This window comes from Neoarius graeffei, chromosome 7 (genome assembly GCF_027579695.1).
Source record: "Neoarius graeffei isolate fNeoGra1 chromosome 7, fNeoGra1.pri, whole genome shotgun sequence".
Classification (NCBI taxonomy): domain Eukaryota; kingdom Metazoa; phylum Chordata; class Actinopteri; order Siluriformes; family Ariidae; genus Neoarius; species Neoarius graeffei.
The window spans coordinates 23,731,338-23,756,352 of record NC_083575.1 but is presented as its reverse complement, the minus strand read 5'-3'; the positions used below and the strand labels follow the sequence as shown (position 1 = coordinate 23,756,352).

Genomic DNA, 25,015 nt, shown 5'->3' with positions numbered 1-25,015 from the left:
TGAAGTCACGCGCATTCCCGTTATCGTACATTATTGCTGCCTAATCAACACAGTTGCAGCTAGGAAAAGCTACGCGATTACACAGCCTGATAATAATCACGATTCATTTTTTATTTCATTGATTCAAATCGTCATATCGCGATTTATTGCCGCATGATATATCGTTACATGCCTATTTATAACACCGTGTGTCTCAATCAGGAAGGTAATAAAAGTATGTCGAAGTTTCACTCATGAAGCCCAAGTCGAGGGCCTGAAACTTGTCTTCTTTTTACTTGCATCTGCTCCTGGAGCCACTCGTGCTTCTCTGTGTGAGGTATGAGCCAAGGGAGTGGGAAAGCCTGTCGCCGTGGTTACAGGAAAAAGAAAATACTGTGGTCAGGAGCAGTATGTAATGGAGCCAGTGCGTCATGGAGGGCAAGACTTTTCTTTTTTTTTTTTTAATAAATATAGCTTTCTATAATTATCCTTCCTTTCAGAACATGTGAATCATATAGCAAGGAAAATGTGCTTCTTGAGCATACCGTAGTTTAGAAGAAAATCACGTTGTTTTTTAAAAAAATATCATCTTTATTGTTTGCAAGTGTACTATATGAGAATGCTAATTGATCCTAGATGTTTTGGGAAAATATTGTCATCATGATGAGACTAAAAATGCTTTAATGATAGAGGACACAAGTATTCGTGTGGCATGCAGAAAGGGGAATTCCAGTATATGGGATGTTTCTGTATTTACTCAGGTTATTCCAGATTGACTCGTCATATACTCAATGAAAATGAATAACCTTATAATTACAGTGCTACATTTATACATTTAATATATATAGATATACAAATACAGTGTTCCCTCTTGTACGCGTGGTAGAAGTGGTAGCACGAACTTCAAACCAACGCTAACTTCAAGTGTATTGTTTTTACAGATGAAAGAGACAGAGTGCAGAAAAAGACATTTACGAAATGGATCAACCAGCATCTCCTCAAGGTAGGCCATCATGTCCTGTGTCATTTTCGGGCTCACGCCAGTCGAAAATGCAGGGTTGGGTAAAGGAGGAAAACTAGACAGGCGTATGATTCTGTCACAAGTAACATGTTTTCCATAACAAATTAAAAATATACAGTGTCGTGCAAAAGTATTCATCCCCCTTGGTGTTTGTCCTGTTTTGTCGCATTACAAGCTGGAATTACTGTAAAATGGCTTTTTGGAGGGTTAGCACCAGGGCAATTCCATGTAAATGTCAACCTCACCATGCAAAAATAAAGCAACATGTAATACATCAAAACCACTCCCAGAGATCTCACCTAGGCCTGTATTTTACAGATGTGAATAAGTTGAACCAATTTGTCGCAACAATTGTTCCCTTCGCCTTAATATGTCAGTCTTTCTTTCTGATAATGTAAAACCCAAGCTAACATCAACTTTGATCATGTACAATTCTATATTATTGCCACAAGCCACAGAAATGTATGCTAAAATCCACAAAACAGCAAAACAATAGCCATCCTAAATATTATTTAAGAACTTTGATAGTTTTAGCTGATATTTAGAGAGTTTTTCAAAGGGTTATGGTGGTTAAATTGCTGATTTTCTAAACATATGCCATGTCCATTTCAGACGCGTCACATCCATAACGGAATTTCGTCACATCCATAACGCTGACTTTTCCTTCCGAAACTCTGCATGAAATACAAAATATTTTAAACAAAGATTTTTTAATATTCACCTTGGACCCCTCTATCAAATGGATATCTCCATTTCGACATTAGGTTTACAATTTCACAGAGTTTGATAAAAATGTACAGTCACCCAAGAAAAGTGATACTTTTTCTGTCACATCCATAACGCATCTTTTATTGGCGTTTTCTGGCATGCCCTAGATGTACTATGGGAATTGTTCTTGTTCTATCACTTCTCCAGTATGGTACAGCCTTAAAATATACAACACCTGTTTAAATACTGGGAGACAATAAAACATGCACTGGGTCATTTGTTGCCATTTTGAGTTCAAGTGTCACGTCCATAACGCTGGAATTGCTCACCAACTGATTTATACAACATGCCTACAGCTTTAAAGGTGAAAATTGTTGTTTTATTGTGACACAAACAATAATAAAGATGACAAAACAGAAACCTGGAGTGTGCATAGGTATTCACCCCCCCAAAGTCAGTACTTTGTAGAGCCAAACTGCTCCAACTCCTTCAAGTTAGATGGGTTGCGTTGGTGTACAGCAATCTTCAAGTTATGCCACAGATTCTCAATTGGATTGAGGTCTGGGCTTTGATTAGGCCATTCCAATACTTTTAAATGTTTCTGTTTAAACCACTCCAGTGTAGCTTTAGCAGTGTGTTTAGGGTCATTGTCCTGCTGGAATGTGAACCTTCGTCCCAGTCTCAAACCTCTGGTTGACTCAAACAGGTTTTCCTCCACAATTGCCCTGTATTTAGTGCCATCCATCTTTCCTTCAGTCCTGACCAGCTTTCCTGTCCCTGCAGATGAAAAACATCCCCACAGCATGATGCTGCCACCACCATGCTTCACTGTAGGAATGGTGTTCTCAGGGTGTTGGGTTTGCGCCACACATGGCATTTCCCATGATGGTCATAAAGATCAATTTTAGTCTCATCTGACCAGAGAACCTTCTTCCATGTATTTGGGGAGTCTGCCACAGGCTGTTGGGCAAACTCCAAACGTGTTTTCTTGAAGCTGTGGCTTTTTTCTGGCCACTCTTCCATAAAGCCCCGCTCTGTGGAGTGTACGGCTTAAAGCGGTCCTATGGACAGATACTCCCATCTCCGCTGTGGATCTTTGCAGCTCCTTCAGTGTTATCTTTGGTGTCTTTGTTGCATCTCTGATTAATGCCCTCCTTGCCCGGTCTGTGACTTCTGGTGGGCGGCCTTCTCTTGTCAGGTTTGTAGTGGTGCCATGTTCTTTCCATTTTGCTATAATGGATTTAATGGTGCTCCATGGGATATTCAAAGTTTGGGATATTTTTTATAACCCAACCCTGATCTATACTTCTCCACAACTTTGTCTCTGACCTGTTTGGAGGCTCCTTGGTTTTCCTGTTGCTTGCTGAGTAGTGTTGCAGAGTCAGGGTCCTTCCAGAACAGGTTGGTGTATACAGACACCATGTGACACTTTGATTGCACTCACGTGGATATTAATCAACTAATTATGTGACTTATGAAGTGAATTGGTTGGAGAAGCTCTTATTTAGGGGTTTCATAGCCTGGGGAATCCCATGCTGCTTTGCACAATCGTTCCGATCTGAAAAGACAGCATGGAAACTATGGTCTAAAGGCTCGCCTGAGTTAGGGAGCCAATCAGAGAGTGGGGAGGGGTGGAAAGACGGTGACGCGTACTACTCGACAAACGGAAGCTTGTAGTTTATTTGGGACTGTTTACGGATCACATTTAACATGGCGGCAAGCGATACGAACCAAACTTTCGATCAAGCTTTGTCTTGCACAAACGGCAGTAATCGTTCGGTGCCATTGTTTTCCTATTTTTGTTTTGCCTTCTCTTTCTCTTTCCTTCTCTTCTTTGCCTCTTCGTCGCTCTAACTACGTCACCGGGTACAACTGCCATGATTGGCCATGGGCTACGTATACGCCAAATGATAGACATTCGGAACGTCCAATAAACGGCCGTTGACAATCGTAAACCACACCTCCCCTACGAGAAATTCAATAGGCGGATTCCAGACCATATTTCACTTGTGATATGGTCTGGTGTTAACCAGACTAGGGGTTTCATACGAAAGGGGGTGAATACCTATGCACACTCCAGATTTCTGGGTTTTTTTTCATCTTAATTATTGTTTGTGTCACAATAAAACAACAATTTTCACCGTTAAAGCTGCAGGCATGTTGTGTACAGTAAATCAAATGGTGCTAACCCTCCAAAAACCCATTTTAATTCCAGCTTTTAATGTGACAAAACAGGGCAAACACAAAGGGGGATGAATACTTTTGCAAGACACTGTATTACTTCCTGTAGAATAGTAGATTCAGTTACAACATGACTTCAGTGTCGAGTTCCAAAACATGAAAAGTGAATCCGGAATGTGCTTTATGCTCACATGTATGAACCCTATCATCTGAGGATCGCGTGTTTGAATCCCAATGATGGTTCAACCCTCTGTAGCCAGGAGTCCAAGAAAGCAAAATTGGCCGTGCTGTCGGGGAGGGAGGGAGGAGGGGTGGCATGCTCTCTCTCTCTCTCTCTCTCTCTCTCTCTCTCTCTCTCTCTCTCTGTCCTATCAGTCACAGTGACGCTAGCTGAAGTGGGAAGATAACGTTTTCCTCAGAGTGTGACGTTGTATGAGCAATAGTTCGAAAAGATGTGCGTGGTCAGCTGGCTTCATGTGCTTCGGAGGAACCACTTGATAGCTTTCACCCTCACTGGTTTGCAGCATGTGAAAGGAGAGAGGTGCCTGATGGGTGGGAATTGGCTAAGTTAGGGGAAAAATTCACAAAGCATTAGAATATGTGCTTAGATCATTTCTAAAAACCCGCTTCTCTCAGGTTTATGCTTACTCCCTGTCGTCTCCTACTGCTCTTGTTCTTCAAGTAGCTACTTATGTTTCTGTGGTTTTCTATAGCAGACAACTTCTACAATTCATTCATTCATTCATCCATTCATTCATCTTCAGGAACTGATTTGTGTCAGAAAACAGAATCCAGGGACACATGTCGGCCCGGGGGCATTTTGAGTTATTGAGAGATTCAGAAAGTACAGTTTCTAAGCTTTCCAATGACGCCTTCCATGTGGAGATCTGACAATATTTGAAGAATGTGTGGCCTTTTGAAAGTGTATACCTCTTACAACAGAAAAGGGAGAAAATCGCCCTCAAAGTTTTCCATCTCAGCTACTCTGGGTGCAGGGCGGGCACATAATGCTGCTCATCTGCATGACATTAAGGAAAGCCCTACCCCCTACGAGCTAGCACGATACTACTTTCATGTAAACAAAGATCACCACGTCAATTTTCCTTCCATGCAAAGTATGCCCAACACAATTATGAAGTACAAAAATAAGTCCTAAAGTATACTTTAACGTTTTGTGGTTGAAAAATTACTCACACCGTAAGAAAGAAAGATAGCATGATGATGACACAACTAACACAGCGCTAGTTTCATGTAAAGCCTCGGTCACAACCGGCCGTACTGTGCTCCTACGGCTGGTCTACGTGCAAAAAACCGCAAGAAACGCACGAGAGTGCGCATGAAACGCACGAGAGCGCGCATGTGATGTGCTGATTTTCGAGCCGTAGACCGGCCGTAGAGGTTCTTTGTCATGTCAAACAAACTCTACGGGCGCTTACGTTTTTTTCAGGTTGCAAGACAAACTTACGGCCAACGCGCATCTTTCTCCGTGAACAAAAAAAAAAAAAAACGCAGCGATTTGGGAAACGCCAAAAATCGCACGGGCAAAAAAATCGTACATCCGGTTGTGACCTAGGCTTAACCAAACCACAACACTCTCCGTTACATGCAAAAATAACCACACAGCCTTAGATTAATAAACTTACTCCATCAGAAAGAGAAACGGCGCCTTGCACACACCAATGCCTCCGATGGAATGTAATCCTAGAACGGTCCGTGTATCATCCGATCATTCAAGTATTCCATTCAATCTGGAAAACGAGGTTGCGGTTTTTTTTGCTAGAAATGGTTATCTCCGATGTAAATACCGTGTGTCTGTTTGCTTCGCGGTGTTTCAGCTCCTCTGTGCTCTGTTTAGTAACTCATTCCATAGTGAAATCACACGCCTGTATGCAGCTAAGTAGCCATGCGCTCAACTCGTATCATACAGCTGATTCGCGGAAAAAAACAAAAGACTTAAATCATCATGTGAATGGCCCATATGGTAATTTACCCCCCCCCCCCCAGCAGGCTACAGTCCTGACAAAAACGAGACAATTTGCAACAAAAAATGTATGCTTTTCCAACAAAACAATCTATTATCTGAAATACTGATTGCATTCTTCAAGATCTCAACTTGCACATGATGGGAAAAGCAAAAATCACAAATTTCGAAAAAAAATGCTTCTTTTGCGATTATCTCGGATTCGTTTCGGCCGACATGCGTCCCTGGATTCGGTGAGGGGTCACATTTATCCTGGTCAGATTTGTGAAGAATCTGGAGCTTATCCTGGGAAGGAGGACGGGACCATTGCAGGGCACCATGCACACACATTCACACTCTTTCACCCCCGGGATCAGTTTAGAGTAGCCAGTCCATCTCTGTTTTTGGGAGCTGGGAGAACAGCATTGAACCCAGAGCAAAGCCACACAGACACAGCGAGAGCATGCTGAAGGAAGGAAGGAAGGAAGGAAGGAAGTGCTCATAATTACAGAAGAAATACTGCTATTAATTTCCATGATGATCCAAAAGGTCACGACTTTAATAACGTCCCCATTTCCACAGAATGTCAGCAAGTCATCTGAAATATTTCACAAAATTAAAAAAAAAAAAATCCCTTATAACGTTACAGGTTAAATTATCCTGAATGTGAACTTACATACTGTAGTATTTCACTGCTGCACAGGACAGTGTGCATTAAATTGAGGTGAAGAATGAGTGATTGATATGATTATTATTCCTGGCACATTACCACTGGTAATCTTAAAATACATTAAGAGAGGCACTGAAAAGAGGGGTGATGTAGTGGTCAGCACACAGCAAGAAGGTCCGGGTTCGAGCCCCGGGGCCGGCGAGGGCCTTTCTGTGTGGAGTTTGCATGTTCTCCCCGTGTCTGCGTGGGTTTCCTCCGGGTGCTCCGGTTTCCCCCACAGTCCAAAGACATGCAGGTTAGGTTAACTGGTGACTCTAAATTGAGCGTAGGTGTGAATGTGAGTGTGAATGGTTGTCTGTGTCTATGTGTCAGCCCTGTGATGACCTGGCGACTTGTCCAGGGTGTACCCCGCCTTTCACCCGTAGTCAGCTGGGATAGGCTCCAGCTCGCCTGCGACCCTGTAGAACAGGATAAAGCGGCTAGAGATAACGGATGGAGGTATTGAAAAGCCTTAAAATATATATAGTACTGTGCAAAAGTCTTAGGCACCCTATTGTTTTGTTTTCATATAAACTTTGTTATAGATTTCTATTTTATGACTTCTACATTGTCAAGTCAGTACGAAAACATTTCTGAGTCCCAAACATTCATTTTCCAGCAGAAAATTAACCCCTTAATTACCCCTGCCACCCATAATTAATTGTAAAGTGCCGGGCATATAGGACAAAAATAGGTCAAAATTGGGATATTTTGATCATTTTTCTCTAACTTGTTCAGAACTTTATAGTTTTAATATTTGTATAGAAAAATCACAAAAAAAAACACTGCTGAAGAGTAAAAATAACTTTAGTCATCAAAAACATCCAAGACAACGGGTCTTGTCAATGAGAACCTGTCCATAAACATGAATTACTAGTACTTGAAAACACAATGTGTACCAAGTAACTGGGCACCCTTTTTGGGATGGTCTTTAGTATGACCCGACCATGAATAGAACTCACAATCTCTCAATTGAGCGATTTGTGAGTGGCCTAACCACTAAAGGGGTGTTCACACGGCAACTTTTACTCCGGTGTAGCACCGGGGCTGCCCCGGTAGAGCGTTCACACCGTACAAAGTTATCCCGGTGTAGCCCCTGAAAGCTGCTTAAACCGGTGCAAATCTAACCCTGCTCAGGAGGGGGTTTAAGAAATTTACTCCGGAGTAAATGCTAGTTTGCGGGGCAGCACCGATATAAAATGGGACGTCTGAACGCTACAGGGGTAGACTCGCTACGCGTGAGGAGAGTTGATTACATACGAGCATTGCATAATTTGCATCCTGGTATTTTGCGCTTCCAAGATGGCGAATATCAACAACAACAGAACTGCGTGTCTTCCAGTGTTGCCAGATTGGGCGGTTTTAAGTGCATTTTGGTGGATTTGAACATATTTTGGGCTGGAAAACGTCAGCAGTATCTGGCAACACTGGTGTCTTCATCCACGTTGTTTTCCCAGCGCTTGGTGATGCCATGACAACCGGGAAAAGGAAGTACATTTTCACGCATGCATATATTTCATTTCCGCATTATTACTATCGTATAGCACGGTCGCAAAAACTGCCGTGTGAACGCAAGTGGGGCTGCAGCGGTGCTAACACGCTTCTCTCTAGTAAGCAGGTTTGTGACGTGTGAACGCTCCGCAAAATTTACACCGGTGTAAGATATATCGAAACAAAATACATCGGTGCAGCATCGATGCAAATACGGGTATGTGCCGTGTGAACACCCCTTAAGCCAACTTACAGTAATGTGCCACTGTGAAGTAAAAGTAATGTGCCGTGTAAAGTACTTAAAAGGAGGTGTTTATGACGAGTAGCGTATATCATAAGGCACAGCGGTAAAAGGTTTCATGACGTACGTGACTCGTCCAAGGGCATTGAAAAGGTTAAATATTGCAGAAAAAATGTTTGCACCTGGGCGGCACGGTGGTGTAGTGGTTAGCGCTGTCGCCTCACAGCAAGAAGGTCCGGGTTCGAGCCCCGTGGCCGGCGAGGGCTGTTCTGTGCGGAGTTTGCATGTTCTCCCCGTGTCCGCGTCGGTTTCCTCCGGGTGCTCCGGTTTCCCCCACAGTCCAAAGACATGCAGGTTAGGTTAACTGGTGACTCTGAATTGACCGTAGGTGTGAATGGTTGTCTGTGTCTATGTGTCCAGGGTGTACCTCGCCCGTAGTCAGCTGGGATAGGCTCCAGCTTACCTGCGACCCTGTAGAACAGGATAAAGCGGTTAGAGATAATGAGATGAGATGTTTGTATCTGAGCAGCATATTACATAAGAGAGCCCTTATCAGATGAAAAAAGAAAACATAATGAAGGCTGCTGGGTTTTGGGGCAAAATGAAGAAGCGAGTGTGACAGTCAAAGTGTCCAGAAGAACTGTGGCTGGTTCTGTAAGACGCTACAGCTCATTTCCGCATAAAACTGCACTCACTGGACCTGAGAGTACTTTTTTCTTTTTTTTTTTAAAGCAAAGAGCCGTCTCGCACCAAATATCGACTTTGTTTCATTTATTACGGCTTACTGATTACTGTTTATAGTATTTTTTAAATATTGAAACATTTCATTTCATTATTTTTTAAGCCATTTTTGGTCTCCAGCATTTCTTTACACGTGCCTAAGACTTTTGCGCAGTACTGTATATGTGTTTAACGAGCAGACCCCTGATGATGATGATTTACCAGCGTTGCTATAAGGAATACTTTCTTGCTTTGCTGGAAAGGCGTGGTTCACACAAGAAAACACTTTAAGCTGTTTTGCCAGCATTTGTTCTGCATGAGGTGCAATTATCTGCTGGGCCCAAACATGTACTCACTCTGACTGATTACAAATCCCACCGAAGCAAAAGAACAAGTGATGGCTTGTTGGCCATGCAGCCTTCAGAATTAACAGTTATTCCTAAATTTATGGGACAGTGATGTATTGTGGCATTTGTTTACCATGCTAGCTTATCAGCTTAGTTAATAACACAACCAAGTTTTTTTTTTTCTTTCTAAAGAAGGCTTGTCTTCTTCATAATACTACAGCTTAGTACAGTATAATGGATTAAATTTATAATGCTGCTCAAAAAATATTTGTTAAATTCCGAAACCATGTTAATAAAGGTAATAAAACGTACAATATTTAGCTGATCGACGTGTGCTAGGGTGGACGGAAAGTTTGTGATGGCACACAGTGTGGCAAATATCTGACAGAGAAGGACGTTGTCATCACACCAAAGGTCAGGGAAGGAACAGGAAGACAGGAAAAGTCGTGGAATGGACAGTGGAAGGGCCAAAGAGGGCTTCGTAAACCTTACTTTCAACATGTTACGGACCACAAAGACAGGTTCAGTTCTCCATTCTGAAGAGTCTTTTTCAGGTAACGTGAACATTTTACACCTTACTTGAACTTGATAGTTAACGAATGCTCTGTAAATAGGTTAAACCATAGGGCTGTGCATTTTTAAAGGTGCTATTTGTAAGAATTGGCCCCCTATCGGACTCATACTTAACACTCCAAACAAATAGAGGGCTTTCACGTGACGTCATCGCAACTACATATTTGTTTACGCGACCATGTTGCTGGGCAAGTTTTATGTTTGACAACGACCGGCACAAGTGTACGCGAGTGATTGTAAGCCCGATTCAGTAAACATTTACAGATAAACTTGTAGAAGTTACATCTAATACCCTGTCCACACTAGGGATTTTGTACCAATACGATACTACTTTCGTACCGCAACACCTGTCCACACTAGCAACTATACCGGTACTGTAGCGGTATAACTGTGTCGGTACGAAACCCACAAATGTATGGGTTTCGTACCGGTACAGTATCGGTACTGTAGCGCTTCGCTGTAGTGTGGACAGATGAAGCGGCTCTGTATCGATACAAATATAATGCGCATGCGAAAACGAAACGACCGTGGAGCTACATGGAGCAAAGAAAGGGGGGGGAGAGGGGGAGGAGGGAGGGGGAAAGAGGGAGGAAGAATGGAGGAAGAGGGGAAAAGGGAGAGAAAGGGAGGGGAAGAGAAGGAAAGAGGGAGAAAGTGAGGGGGGAGAAAGGGAGATTCATTTTCTTTGTTTCTTTCTCAACTGCCTCGCGCGTTTTATACGATTGGACTGAATAAATGACCACCAGAAATACAGACTGTACATTGACAACAAAAAGCACACACACGTTGTTTCATCCGCCATATTCTCGGAAGGAAGTTACTCGGTAACCACGGAAACATTTCGCGCACGCGCATTTCAACTACCGTGAAAGAAAACCGCAAACATTTCTCGCTAGTGTGGACAGATGCACTAAACTGTACCGGTATACTTTGTATCGATACAGTTATACCACTTTCGTACCGGTATAAGTGTGAACACAGCGTAAAAGAACAATGTCAGAGACATGTAGTGCTTTTGGATGTAATAACAGACGTGAAGATTAGCCTGGTTTAACTTTTCACCAGAAAGATGAGAAAAACAGAGAGCTGCAGGTAAACAGGAAGACTGGATGCCAATAAAACATTCCCGTGTGCGTGGAGAACGTTTTATGTCAGGTTAGTGTGAAAGCTCTGTGCAGTGTTAAAATGTAGATCTGGATGTGGGCTTTGGATGTGATGTATTTTATTAGATCTGATGTCTGGCTCGACTAGCAGCATGTTTGTCATGTACTGACATCACAGATGAGGCAAAATACCATAAAATATGCTAGATCTAGGCCCTGGCTTGTTTATTACTATTAGAAGTCCATGTTTGAGCTTACCTTTGCCATAATAAGGTATTTTTCTTTATCGGGAATTTCCCATAACATTCCAGTACGCACAAAACCTGCTTCTAAATATCGGTCAGCATCTGTACTTTTGTAAGCCTTTCGCATCTCCGGTGTATTTACATATCCCAAATACTAAACAGTTCAGGATGTTGTAGTGTCCCAAATCTGGTAGCTGGTTTGCTGAACACTTTTCAAGTGGAATAAATACATTTGTGTTTAAATTAAGAAGAACAAGCCTTAATTTTTGATTTTTGTCACGTGTAAACTCAAGCACAGTGAAATTCCTCCTCTGCATTTAATCCATCTGAAGCATTGAACAAGCGCACACAGAGAGAGAGAGAGAGAGAGAGAGAGAGAGCAGTGTGTAGAATGAATAATAAAGGCATATATTTGTGAGTAAATTCTATGGATCTGTAATGCCTGCATGTTTCAGCTTTTGGATGTAATGCGATCTGCTGGGATAAAATTAAAGTTTAATCGTTTCAGAGAGATTGTACTGACTGGAGTCGTCTCGATTTCCATTAGTAACTCTCGCGGCTGTTTCTTTGTCGCCCGGCAATAGAGCAGCTGCTGCGTGAAAAACAAACGTCTGTGCTGTCAGTGAAAGTCCTCTATAAGAAGGCGCTATATCACCAGAAAGTTGGGGTGTCCTCTACTGTAGTACGTAACAAGGAAATGCACAGTCCCTCCAAACGAAAAATCCCAACACCACCACTCTCATAGAATTATCACTTGCTGATTATAGTGTAAAGCTATTTTTCAGTTAACCTACTGCTGGGTTCATACAGTCTATTGGCCCTTTTCCACTACCCTTTTTCAGCTCACTTCAGCCCGACACGGCTCGCGTTTCGACTACCTCAGAGCAGTATGACTCGGCTCGCTTCAGCCCTATTCAGCACCCAAAACTCGCACGGTTTTGGAGTGGGGCTGAAGCGAGCCAAACCGAGCCAAACCGAGCCGAGTGGGGCTAGGGGTGTGAGGAGACACTCCCCTGTGCACTGATTGGTGAGGAGGAGTGTCTTCACATGCCCACACACGCCCCGCGAGCACGCTGGGATCTGTAAACACCGTAAACCTGGAAGAAGAAGAATTACGAATTACGAGAATTTCTGAAGCCTTATGCGCCTCGCCTCATCTATACGCTCTTGCCAGTATCTGTTGGCGTTGTCGGTGACAACAAGCCACAGCACCAAGACCAGCAACACTAACGACTCCATGTCCTCCATGTTTATTGTTTACTATCCGGGTCGTGAGACTACCGCTTAAAAGATCACTGATGTCACTGTTTGCGCCGCCTAACGACATCACGTGACGTCCACCCACTTTCACTAACTCCACCCAATGTGTCCACCCACTTCCAGCCAGCACGGTTCAGCGCGGTTGTAGTCGAAATGCAACTCCAACAGCCCCGCTCAGCTCGACTCAGCCCAACTCAGCACGGCACGGTTCAGCCCGACTCAGCCGCGTTGGTAGTGGAAAAGCGGCATAACTTTCTAGCCGACTACTCCCTAACAGCGGGGCAGGAATACACTAAATTAAACCAAGGCCATTATTAAAAAACGTTCTGTTTCCGGTCCACCGGCCGGGTGAGTGCCGTTTGTGCGGTTAAAATTTTTTTTTAACGCCGGTTTTTCGACATTTTTTTTTCGGGTTCATAAATCTAAAATCGAACTTGACATTTCCGCATTCCCAGGGCTTTCCACTAAGGCTCATACTAGCCAGCCATGACAAATAAGTAGCCAGCCGGGGGGAGTAAATACAAAATAAAATCCTGTGCATGCAGTTCCCAGGATTAAATGTATTTTCCACAGACCATTTATTTATTCACTTTACTCAAATACAAAGTAAAATGGCAGTAAATCTTCTTTCTTTTCTTGCGTATTGCATCATGAGGCATTCCTGGCTTGTAAATCTCTTATTTTCGGTGCATGACACATTCACGCAGCTGAGCATGCTATGAATTAACAACGACAACGGTCTGCAGTGGCGGCGACACAATTACACACTCAGCGAACATTTCTCCATTTGTGTATGAAAATACACTCCAACTACTCAGTTTGGTTTCATTTACAACCAACAGTGTCTTTTGATGCCAGCACGTAATTGAACGAGAGAAGACTGGTTTACCGGAGACTAAATAAGCGTTATCTCTGCTTCTGTTCCCTCCGACACACTACTGCCTCCGCCGAGTGCGCACGCACTCTGAACTGAATCAGCTCTGCGCATGCGCCGTGCGGCACAAAAAAATGTCAGCCACCATGAAGGAAGGAGATCCGGAGTTTTAAATTTTGCTTAAGTGTGAAATCGCAAAATGGTATTCTAGCGAACAACAAAATAATAAAGATTCAGAAAAAACAAATCATTCAGTGATCATTTTAATAGTGTAATTTCATCCGAACTCGGCCTAACGCTCGATTTAGAACTACAAAAAGTCCGTGTGTCGGACATTTTAAGTACCTTTGTAAAAGTTTTGCAAATGTTGCAGTCAGCATTTAAAATGCTAACTTAAAGTTTTGTACAAGTTTCAGTTGATTAAACCGTCATATTTTATTAAATGTGTCTGCTTTTGTAATAAAAAAGTACTGAAAGAAAAAGCAAACACAGCACTGCGATTTCTTATCCATCCATATATAAAAATAAATAAATAAATCCCTCCCTCCCGACTGAAAATTTTTTTGCTCACCCGGTGGACAGGAAACGGATTTTTTTTTAAGGATGGCCCAAACTGCTGAAGCTCTGAGAGCCGGTCAAGATAACACTACTATCTTATAATCTTCACATGTGGTGTCAGTCTATAGTTTATATTACAGATTGATTAGCTCAGTTTTTAGCAAGAAAACAGCCACACATCGATAAAACCACATATCGACGCCATTTGGAATGTTTCTCGGTGCAGTTTGTATCGTCGTTAGATGCACTAAAGATCTATTTAGAATTGTCCAAACAAGATCAATACACCTGGTTTGCTTGCTCCATAAAATTGCCTCAGTTTGGTAGCTAGCGAGAGGAAGCGCTAATTGAGCGAGTCACATACAGCTGTTCTAACTGGCCTGAACTGCGTATCAACAAACAGCTATCTTGGCAAACATATTACCACCGTCAGTAACATTATATTATTAGCTACCTTTGTAAGTGATTGCTAAATAGCCAACATTAGCGTTAACAGCTGTTTACGTGCCAGTCTCGAAGAAACGTTCAACATCATACTTCGTCCCTTTACTCGCCAAGAGCTGTCTCCAGCATTGGAAAGCAACACAAAGGTTAACTCTTATTTCGCTCCTGTCTGTTTGTTAAAACCGACGCAAATAGAATTTTCTGGGTCCAAGCACTTGTTCACGGTTACTAACTTAGAGACTTTGTCGCTAGATTTGACGAATTTGTAAACACTTTAGCGCAGGCTTGTAGTACTCGAGTCCACACCGTGCCCTAATTTTAAGGACTTGTGACTCGGACTTGGACTCGTGCATTGACTGCATTCGGACTCGTAAATTGGAGACGAGGACTCTGATTTTTTTCTTTATTTTTTGTATCACGCCATAATAATTTGGCATAAGATATTTATATCTACATTCATTTTGTACTAATTTCGTTTAAGAGTGTCACACCTGCGTGCTTTGGCGAGTGCATCAGATAGGGTCTCGGGTAGCCTGGCTAACACGACTTCAAAGCTCTACGAGCTGTTGGTCTGGCCAAGCTATTAAGCCCAACCGTTTCCCAGAGCCCGTGGTTGACCCGCCTCCCTGAAATGCCTCAGTTTGCTACTGGTCGAAGCCAGAAAAGGCTGTGACGAAGCTTAAACCAATCACATCACTCTTTCCTCTGACGTATGTGACGCGACGGGGCTAACTGGTAGATTAAACTCTTACCGAAGCCGGTCGGGAGCAAGGCGAAAACATCCTTCCTTTCAATAAATACCTCCAGGGCTGCTCTTTGCTCCGTTTTCAATGAGAACTTCCCGTTGAATGCTTTCAATACAGCATCTACCGCTGTGTTAAAGGCTTGCCGCTGCTCCATGTTCGTGATGTGAATGAAGCGCTTCCGGCATAGATTCTGTAAACAATCTATGGCTTCCGGTCGCAGTTCTACTACGTCAGTGCCTTGAACACGCCTCTACCCAGGGCCGTTGGAGATGCTCAAAGTTGATTGGTTCCCGATTTTTTGGGAGCTTGGAAATGCTGTAGATAGCTTGCCTGGCCAGACTAAGCTCGGAACAGGCCCTCGTGTTGCGTCACGCTTAGGATGGGCGGGCCCAGGCTAGGTCTCGGGTGCGACCCAGACAGCGCACGCGCCAAGTGGACTCTTGCGTACACACTGTAAACGACTCGCACCTGCTCAGGATTAAGGTGCAATCAGCACGCCTATATAAAGACTGTGAAAACGCACTTACTTTGCGAAGTATTGAGTTGCGTTGCTGACACATTACCAAGCCTTATTTCCTCATTTGGTTTCCTGATCCCTGATTTCCTGTTTCTCGTCTTTGATTCTGCCGAGTCTACGATAGCTTGTTTGTGCCTCGCTGGACCTATTGCCTGTTTCACCGTTTTACGATTTTACCTGCCGTTCTGGATTGGTTACCGTCTTCACTTGTATTAATAAACACACCTTCTGCACTTACATCCGTCTCCCGACCATCTCCGACAGAATACTTCACACTCCCTGACAAAGAGAAGCACATTCACCTGTTCATACGTCATGTTCAGGAACAAACTAATGTTAATGGTGCTGAAACAGCCACCGTCAAATGGTGCGGTTGGAGTCTTGTTCTCGGACTCGACTCGAAATTTTCTTTAATGACTTGGACTTGAACACCGGGGACTCGAGACTGGACTCCTGACTCGAGGTTTAGTGACTCGAGTACAACACTGCTTTAGCGACATTACTTCAGAAACAGCCTATCGACTTTTTCAGCGCACGTTAGTGACTGTTTTGAACTCGATAGGCTCTCCAGCTCACATCACAGACGCTGTTAGATGAGTTTAGAAAGCAGGTTCACTTGATTCACCAAGTGTGTATAACACCTGACTAAATTCTTCGTGCTCTCATTGGACTGAAGGCAAACTGCACACTATAGTGACTCACCGTCACCTCTTGAGGTACAAAGTGGTATGACGAGACGGACGGCCCATCCCGTCTCGGGGCTAGCTGGCTAGCATGCTAACATCAGTAGATATGGGTCTGTCTCAGAAACTGGGTACTGTGGGGATACCCCACTAAATATACTCAGTCAATAAACTATACGGTTTTGAATGGTGATGTTGGTTTTAATTTGAAATAAAATGATGAAAGAAATAATACAGATAAAACTAAATCTTTGATGTGAATACTCTATTCAGAATTTGGCAAAAATTCTGCAAATTTGTGGAAAAATGGCGGCTTGATCTGGGACATGATAAATGGTTGACTGCATCGCATTCCCTTAAAAAGGTTGTAGTCCACTGAAAAGTCTACAGTTATCACTAATTGTATTTTAAGTTCTAACTTTATCCACCTAAGGATCGGTGCGCTCACAGAATAATCATAACCGTAATAAAACATCATGCAAAATATTTGATCACCGTTGTAACTCCATTTTCCGCAAACCCAAAACCAATACGATCGTGTGTTTTGATCTAAAGGGAAAGCCTCAGGGTCGAGGTCACTACCTCACCGAAAGTAGCAACTTAAAATCACTACGCCATATAAACATTTAGTTATAAATCTGCGATTTTGTTTTATAAAACGAAAGCTGAAGGTTAGGTACAGAATATGTTTCTTACAGAATATGTTACGATGGTAGCTGGTCTTGTATGAATTTCTGAGCTATAAAATGAGTTGTGGTCTATTTTTTACCGTAGCGTGTTATTTGTGTGCGGGGAAGGACGCACATTAACAATTTGCATTTGTAGAATGGAATTTTCCACTCCAACAGTTAGAAGTTGATCGTGCTTCCATGTGCGGTCTCTGTTACGCGGGTGATCTGTTCGGACGTTATCACGAAAAGGTGAGTTTTGACAGATTTATTTTGTTTTAGTCTTGCAGTATAAGGCAATAGAATGTTTTTCATCTTGCTTTCATATTTCGTAGTGTTTGCGTATTTTTGGCTAATATTTTGCAACCATGGTCAATTTAGATCGAACTTTTGATAGAATCTACGGCCAGTCATTTTGCCCCGCCCCCGCCTCGCGCTCCGTCCTTTGCGGTAATGATGTCCCGTTGCTTGCGCGCCGCAGCAGAGACCCGCGCGACCTTCAGCCGGTACAGTCGCTGTTCTTTTACCAGCGCCGTTATTCTCATCTTTCCGGTGTGTTCTTGATTTTTCCATTGTGTCCCATTTCGCCATATCAAATACCCAAAATGTATATCATATTATTCATATTTAAGCGAATAATCAATTCAGTCATCATAACTTGGCATTTTTAACCCAAGCAATTATCCATCCATCCATTATCTCTAGCCGCTTTATCCTGTTCTACAGGGTCGCAGGCAAGCTGGAGCCTATCCCAGCTGACGACGGGCGAAAGGCGGGGTACACCCTGGACAAGTCGCCAGGTCATCACAGGGCTGACACATAGACACAGACAACCATTCACACTCACATTCACACCTACGCTCAATTTAGAGTCACCAGTTAACCTAACCTGCATGTCTTTGGACTGTGGGGGAAACCGGAGCACCCGGAGGAAACCCACGCGGACACGGGGAGAACATGCAAACTCCACACAGAAACGCCCTCGCCGGCCACGGGGCTCGAACCCGGACCTTCTTGCTGTGAGGCGACAGCGCTAACCACTACACCACTGTGCCGCCCCCAAGCAATCAAAAAGAGGAAATTTATTCAATATTTTCACTCATCTGTGAAGGAGGGGCTTTAATTCTTCATGATGGAGTTATTTTATATGGAAATCAATTTTACAAAAGCATGTGAATTGTAATCAAAAAAATTTTCCACAGTGGAGGCCAGATAAAGCAAGATACCATCTTTATTCTTATTAAACAGGACAAAAGAAACATTGAGTGTTAGGTAAATGCAAAAAAAAAAAAAAAAAAAGGCAAAATTAAAAAATTAATTTTTTGACCATAATGTCCCAAACGAGAGACCGGTTTCTGAGACGGACCCATATCTGTGCAACATAATACACAGACATCTTTGACATAACGTCAGAACTAGTGAACTTTGGAATGCTTTAAATTAAAATTGTTACATATTGCACCTGGGGCGGCACGGTGGTGTAGTGGTTAGCGCTGTCGCCTCACAGCAAGAAGGTCCTGGGTTCGAGCCCCGTGGCCGGCGAGGGCCTTTCTGTGCGGAGTTTGCATGTTCTCCCCGTGTCCGCGTGGGTTTCCTCCGGGTGCTCCGGTTTCCCCCACAGTCCAAAGACATGCAGGTTAGGTTAACTGGTGACTCTAAATTGAGCGTAGGTGTGAATGTGAGTGTGAAGGGTTGTCTGTGTCTATGTGTCAGCCCTGTGATGACCTGGCGACTTGTCCAGGGTGTACCCCGCCTTTCGCCCGTAGTCAGCTGGGATAGGATCCAGCTTCCCTGCGACCCTGTAGAACAGGATAAAGCGGCTAGAGATAATGAGATGAGATGAGACATACTGCACCTTTAAAACACAAATATAACTACTGATTTAAACGGCATACAAGCCACTGTGTTTAAGCGTTTATGAATAGCTGCCTTCAGGTTCGGTGGCATTTTTAGATGTCTGTCCTTGTCCAAGTTAAACGAGTCAGCAGTCGTATAAATCCTTTTGTCACAAAGCATGTACACTGAGCGTGAGAGAGATTGTATTTCATTTTGTCCTTTCGAAACAAAGCATCTATAAATAACTCGGAACAAAGGGGAACGGGCGCTGTGGGGAATTCTACTTGTGAAGGGTTGTCGTTTATCTAGACCTGATGATGTGATGGCTACACTGGGTGTGAATGAGTATGCAAATGTGTGTGTGTGTGTGTGTGTGTGTGTGTGTGTGTTTATGGTGTATTCCCGCCTCACGGCCGACCTTCCCAGGAGAGGCTGTGCAAAAGAACAAAGCTGAAGCTGAATGAATGAATTTGATGCAGGGTGTTTGGAGCTGAGCTCTTCTGCGTGCTTGGGGTCTTGCGTAACCTGCAGAGGGAAAGAGACTCAGACCTGAAGGCTTCTGATCTATTTCGGCTGCACAGTTGTGACTGTACGTAAGGAATTAGGAGGGAGAGGGTCTGGGTAAAAGTGGGTCAGTGAGGCAGCGTGCTGAGTGACTTGAGCAGTCTGGCATTTGGGACGGTCCCTATGCCAGACTGCAGTGTCAGACTGAAGCATTAAGGGGCCTGAAGATAAGATTTCTGTCATTAGCCTGGATGATAAGTGAATGGGAGAGAGAACACCGCTGGATTAATTATGTACATTGAAAGGGCCATTCTAATGCAGGTAATATGTAAGAAATACAAGACTGATTTTATAAATGGGGCATGCGACCAAAAAAAAGGAAGGTTTTTATTGGATATTCTATTCAGTTAAAAGTAGACGGCCTTTCGGGTTTTTTTTAATATGAAAGAATGTCCCTTTACGCACTCATCCATTTTGCACAAGGCCATCTGTCTACAGCAGAAAAAAATAAAATAACAAAACACGTCTGGAAAAATCCCAAGCGAGTTTGGAGCCAGATTCGTGACGTCACCTGCGGAAGCGCCAGCAGGCTGCGCGAGCTTTGCACGGTTTCAGTGCACAGCCTGTGTAGACCAAGCGCTCCCATTTCTCTCTCATTGTCCGGTCTTTTGGGAAACGATGAGTACTAATCCCATCAAGATTGGTGTTGCTACACCCTCCTACGATACATCTGTTAACCATTTTAATAATTACACGATAACGTTGAAGAAATTTGCAGAAAATCACCAGGTCGTTTTCTCATAAACAAACCAGCGCTGGTGTAGGATTCAGAAGGAGGCGTCCCGCAGATGACGCCACAAAAATCAATGTTTGCCGGGAAATCCAAATGCCAAGTTTTTTCAGAGGCGGACCAATTCGCCTCAAATGGCTTGATTTCAACTGAATTTTTCTGGTATTGCGCAAGGTGGGCGGCACGGTGGTGTAGTGGTTAGCGCTGTCGCCTCACAGCAAGAAGGTCCTGGGTTCGAGCCCCAGGGCCGGTGAGGGCCTTTCTGTATGGAGTTTGCATGTTCTCCCCGTGTCCGCGTGGGTTTCCTCCGGGTGCTCCGGTTTCCCCCACAGTCCAAAGACATGCAGGTTAGGTTAACTGGTGACTCTAAATTGAGCGTAGGTGTGAATGTGAGTGTGAATGGTTGTCTGTGTCTATGTGTCAGCCCTGTTATGACCTGGCGACTTGTCCAGGGTGTACCCTGCCTTTCACCCGTAGTCAGCTGGGATAGGCGCCAGCTTGCCTGCGACCCTGTAGGACAGGATAAAGCGGCTAGAGATAATGAGATGAGAATGAGACATTGATCCTGCTCCTGAATTTACCCGTGATATGCACTTTAAAGCAAATAATGTGCATGAAATCGCTCGCTTCGCGCAGTCAAGCAGACAGAGGAAGTCCGTGTGTGTGCTGTGCATGCGCAGGTTTACCTTTGAGCGTGCACTGACAGTTCCATCATTCTGTCACTAAACGAACAGCTGATCACACCGAGGTGCTCGCTGAGCGCTGATATTTATTAGTTTGGTCCCACGTTTCCTTTCCTTTGTATATAACATAACGTCTTTTCTTCTCGCTTTCCATTACTGTAGTCGGTCTTTCACGTTTTATTCGCACACTCACGTCCTCTATTTTTCTCTCCTGTTTCAAATTTGTATCCCATAATGCCTTGCACGACCGGGGAAAGCCCACCACGTCATGCCTGATGTCGTATCTTGTATTGCGTCATGGTGAAGCAAGAAAAAATAACAGAGAATTTGTAGCCCTAAATTCATTAATTGTTTTATTTTAAAAAAAACTTAATAAAATTGGAAGTCAGTGATTCGAATTCAGTAGCTTTCGGTCCACTAAACAAAAATAATTGGGTGTCGGGAAAATGCTTTTTATGACCTACACTTGAAAAATCTGAACGGCAGTCTAGCTTTAATAAACCTTTAAAATGAGGAGTTTTGTTAAATTTGGTGCAGCCAGTCCAGAGGAATGAGCGAAAATATTGACGGTATCATCATCTTAAGAGAAAATCAAGTTTGGAGAAAATCAGCTGTAAAGTTTGTGATGTATAAATTGAAATTAAGCACGCGTTTATTTGGGCGACAAAGTCATATTTTTATAGGTTGTTTCCCAGCATAATATTTTAGTGACGGATAAAATTACTAAACCGACGTGTAGGTCTTTTTTTTTTTTTTTTGACGCTCTCTCGTATCAAATAACTATCACTGCGTTCAGACTGCAACCTGAAACGACCCATATCCGATTTGTTGTGAAATCCGATTTTTTTGTTAGGCCGTTCACATTACCAATTATATGAGACTTGTATGCGATCTCCAATATGAACGGAAAACGACCCAAAAGTGTCCCGCATGCGCAAATTGACACGTAATAAGCACATCTACGTAATACATAAACAAAAAAAAAAGCGCACTCTTCAAGTTTAATGATTTTTTTTTGTTTTGTTTAATTATCTGGTTAGTGTTAAAGTGTGAGGTCTCGTGTGCGTTTTTGTTTCTGAACTGAAATGAAAACGTGTAGCCTGGTAACGAGGGTTGAAATGTCTCTCTAATTTCTATATAAGTGCACTACATGTTACTAGGAAGTAATGGATTTTTAAACTCTATATAGTGCACTCGAGCTTCAGTAGGCAGTCATTTGGGATACGGCCGCTGTATTACCAAACTCTTAATTCAGGCTTAATAATTTGCACATATTTATTTCGTCATATTAATAAACTTTTTCTACATTTTTATAAATATTTATTTAGATTGTTTATAGCCAGCTGAATTCTGCAACTTCTCTCAGCGCTGGCTCAAGGTGCAGAAACACCAGTGCAGTTTGCTATGGAGATGAGGCGAGACCTGGCGATGTGGTTTTTGTGGCGGCGGCGGAACTCACACAATAATCTGATTAACCCATTGACGCCGGATGCTGCGTTGCGCAACATTGCCCCTAGTGCCGGTTGTTGCATAACGCAACATTGCCCCAAATGATGGTTGCTGCATAACGCAGCATTGTTGATTTGTCATTATTTTCAAGACGCATGCCAGATTTGTTTTTTTTTTATAAAAATGTGTTAGTGTTAATGCTGAATGAGCATGATCCAATAAAAGCAGAGAATTTTATCTTTTAAATGCAACTTATTTCATGTCTTTATGTGCTTCAGAGGCTGAGATATTGAATTTTTCATAGGCATTTTCAATTAATTATTTTTATTTCAGAAAACCCTCAGGCAGATGGGGACCTTTTCTAAAAACTGGCTTAGGCATTTGCAGACGTTTTTTTGCAGGCGTTTCAGGCGTCAATGGGTTAATGTGGGCAGCAGACTAATGAGACCGAAGGTGTCAAATTACTGGAAATTTCCAGAACAATCTTATAATCTTGTAATACAGGATGGTTTAAGTTATAAATCAGTTATAGAAACTGTTTTATTTAATCAGGCTAACAGATCAACATCCAGGTCCCTACCAAATCCACCATTAGCTTGATCAATTCTATAAAAGTCTATTTAAATTCTGAAAACTGTACAAATGTTGTTGTTTTCCACCAAAGAGGCGGGATTAGCCAACGCAGAATAGTGACGTTTGTCTCTTGTTGATGACGTGTAGGTCGCATGAATGCGACCTGTCCGGTCAGACTGCAGTCGCATGTGAAAATATCAGATATGCATCGGAATTAGGACCACATATCCAAGCGGCCTGGGTCGCATGTGAAAAAAATCGGATCTGTGTTGTTCAGATTGTCAATAACAAATCGGATACAGGTCGCATATGGGCAAAAAAATCGGATATGGGTCGTTTCAGGGTGCAGTCTGAACGTAGTCTATGTCTCGGAATAAACTTTTACTACACTGGACTCCTTTTGTGGTAACACACCCCATATATGTTATTTAAATGACCCTGAATATATGTAAGGAATGTTTATATCAGTGTGCTTAAAAGTACTTAAAATGTTATATTTTTTATCCTTGAAAAACTTTACTATCTTCAAGATCTTCAAATGACAGAATTGAGGAAAAAACACTGATTTCAAAATTGTATTAATATGGATAATTAATTAAAGAAAGCCGGGTAAATAAAGTGACTATTGATGCCGAGTGTTCATAATTTATATGCAATGTACATATCTACACTAGAGGTTAGGCAAGTAGTGATATATCGTGCGACGATAATTCACGATACAAGTTTCCGATGATTCGAATCGATTAAATAAAAAGTGAACGGTGATCATTATCAGGTTGTATAAGGGTGGTTCTTCGGTAACGGGATTACATTCCCAGCAAAATGTGGTAACTTTTTTAGTTGCAGTACTCAAGATAATGGTATTAAATAAATTTCACACTGTATGGGGTATCTTTTGACCCGAAAAAAAAGCATAGAAAAATTGACTTTCAATTTTGAACTATTGATATGACATGTTCTGATTAACTGTTTGCTGAATTTTAAACCTCCATACTTTTGCCTTTAAAAACCATGGAGGATATGGAATGGATAGGCCTTTAATGTATTTAGTTAACCATAATTTTTTCAATTAAAAACACCTAATGGTACACATCTCTGTATGGTGTGTGTGTGTGTGTGTGTGTGTGTGTGTGTGTGTGTGGGGCGGGGGCGGGTGTTGACAGGTGGTCCCTGAAATTTTTTTTTGGGACAAAGTGGTCCTTGTTCTGAAAAGTTTGAGAAACACTGCAGGCGGAAGTAACACAGCTCGAATGTCACAAAAACACAGAAACAAACCCAGCTGTAAGATGGGAAAGGGCTGTTGTGCAATTGACGGCACAAATGGGTTTAACGAGAAAACGTAGCCATCTTTTTACAGACTGCTGAAAACGAAAGAAAATGGAGGTGGTACAAATGTTCGTAAGCATTTTTAAACGAGCCCCAATATTTATGTAATAGAAAGATGTGAAATACTGATATTACTGCCAGCAGCGATTATGTTAATGTAAACTGTGTAACTTTTGTGTGTCCAGATACGAAAGCACGTTAACGACCTATATGAGGATTTGCGAGATGGACATAACCTGATCTCACTGTTAGAGGTCCTGTCTGGTGACAAATTGGTGAGTAGAATTGTTTGCCGAACTTTCATACATCAGTATTTGCTGTCAGGTATGTCTTCTGTCTTGAGCTCATGTTAGTTAGCACTTTCTTGTGGTAACCTCACAATGTTCTAAAGGCCAGCGCAGTACATTTTGTAATCACAGCAGTCCACATTTGTTGTGTGTCACTAAAACGATAAAGCCTGCAAAACCCATAGCACATCTAACTTGCTATAACCTTTTCCTTTTCGTAACGCGATTAATGCACGGATGTACGTCTGGCGCGTCTAACCTTGCTGTGCAGTATCTAAAACCGCTCATTCAATAAGATTACAACATGTGTGGAGTTGGGGAATGAATGTTTTTGAGCTCTATCTCTTATCTGCAGATTGCATTTGCGCTCTTGTAAATATAAATCTGCTGATTGTGCTACCGTTTCGCAAGACGTAGACCGTTTGCATGTGTTAAAGTGCATTACAGCCACTTTAATGGGAACTGGGTTTAGATATTACACAGTTCTTCTTTAATGTTCTTTAATAGGCGTAATTAGTCTCGCAATGATTGTAATTCCT

At 42.6% G+C, this 25,015-nt stretch overlaps 1 protein-coding gene across 5 annotated transcripts in view; it reads left to right on the top strand.

Annotated features, from left to right (window-relative positions):
• The window catches only part of dst (dystonin), a 340,713-nt gene that overhangs the window by 75,205 nt on the left and 240,493 nt on the right, over positions 1–25,015 (top strand). For all 5 annotated transcript variants that reach the window (XM_060925410.1, XM_060925409.1, XM_060925412.1 and 2 more), the window contains 2 exons: positions 921–982; positions 24,375–24,464. In XM_060925410.1, the coding sequence (XP_060781393.1) occupies positions 921–982; positions 24,375–24,464 (152 nt within the window). The remainder of the gene's footprint in view (positions 1–920; positions 983–24,374; positions 24,465–25,015) is intronic.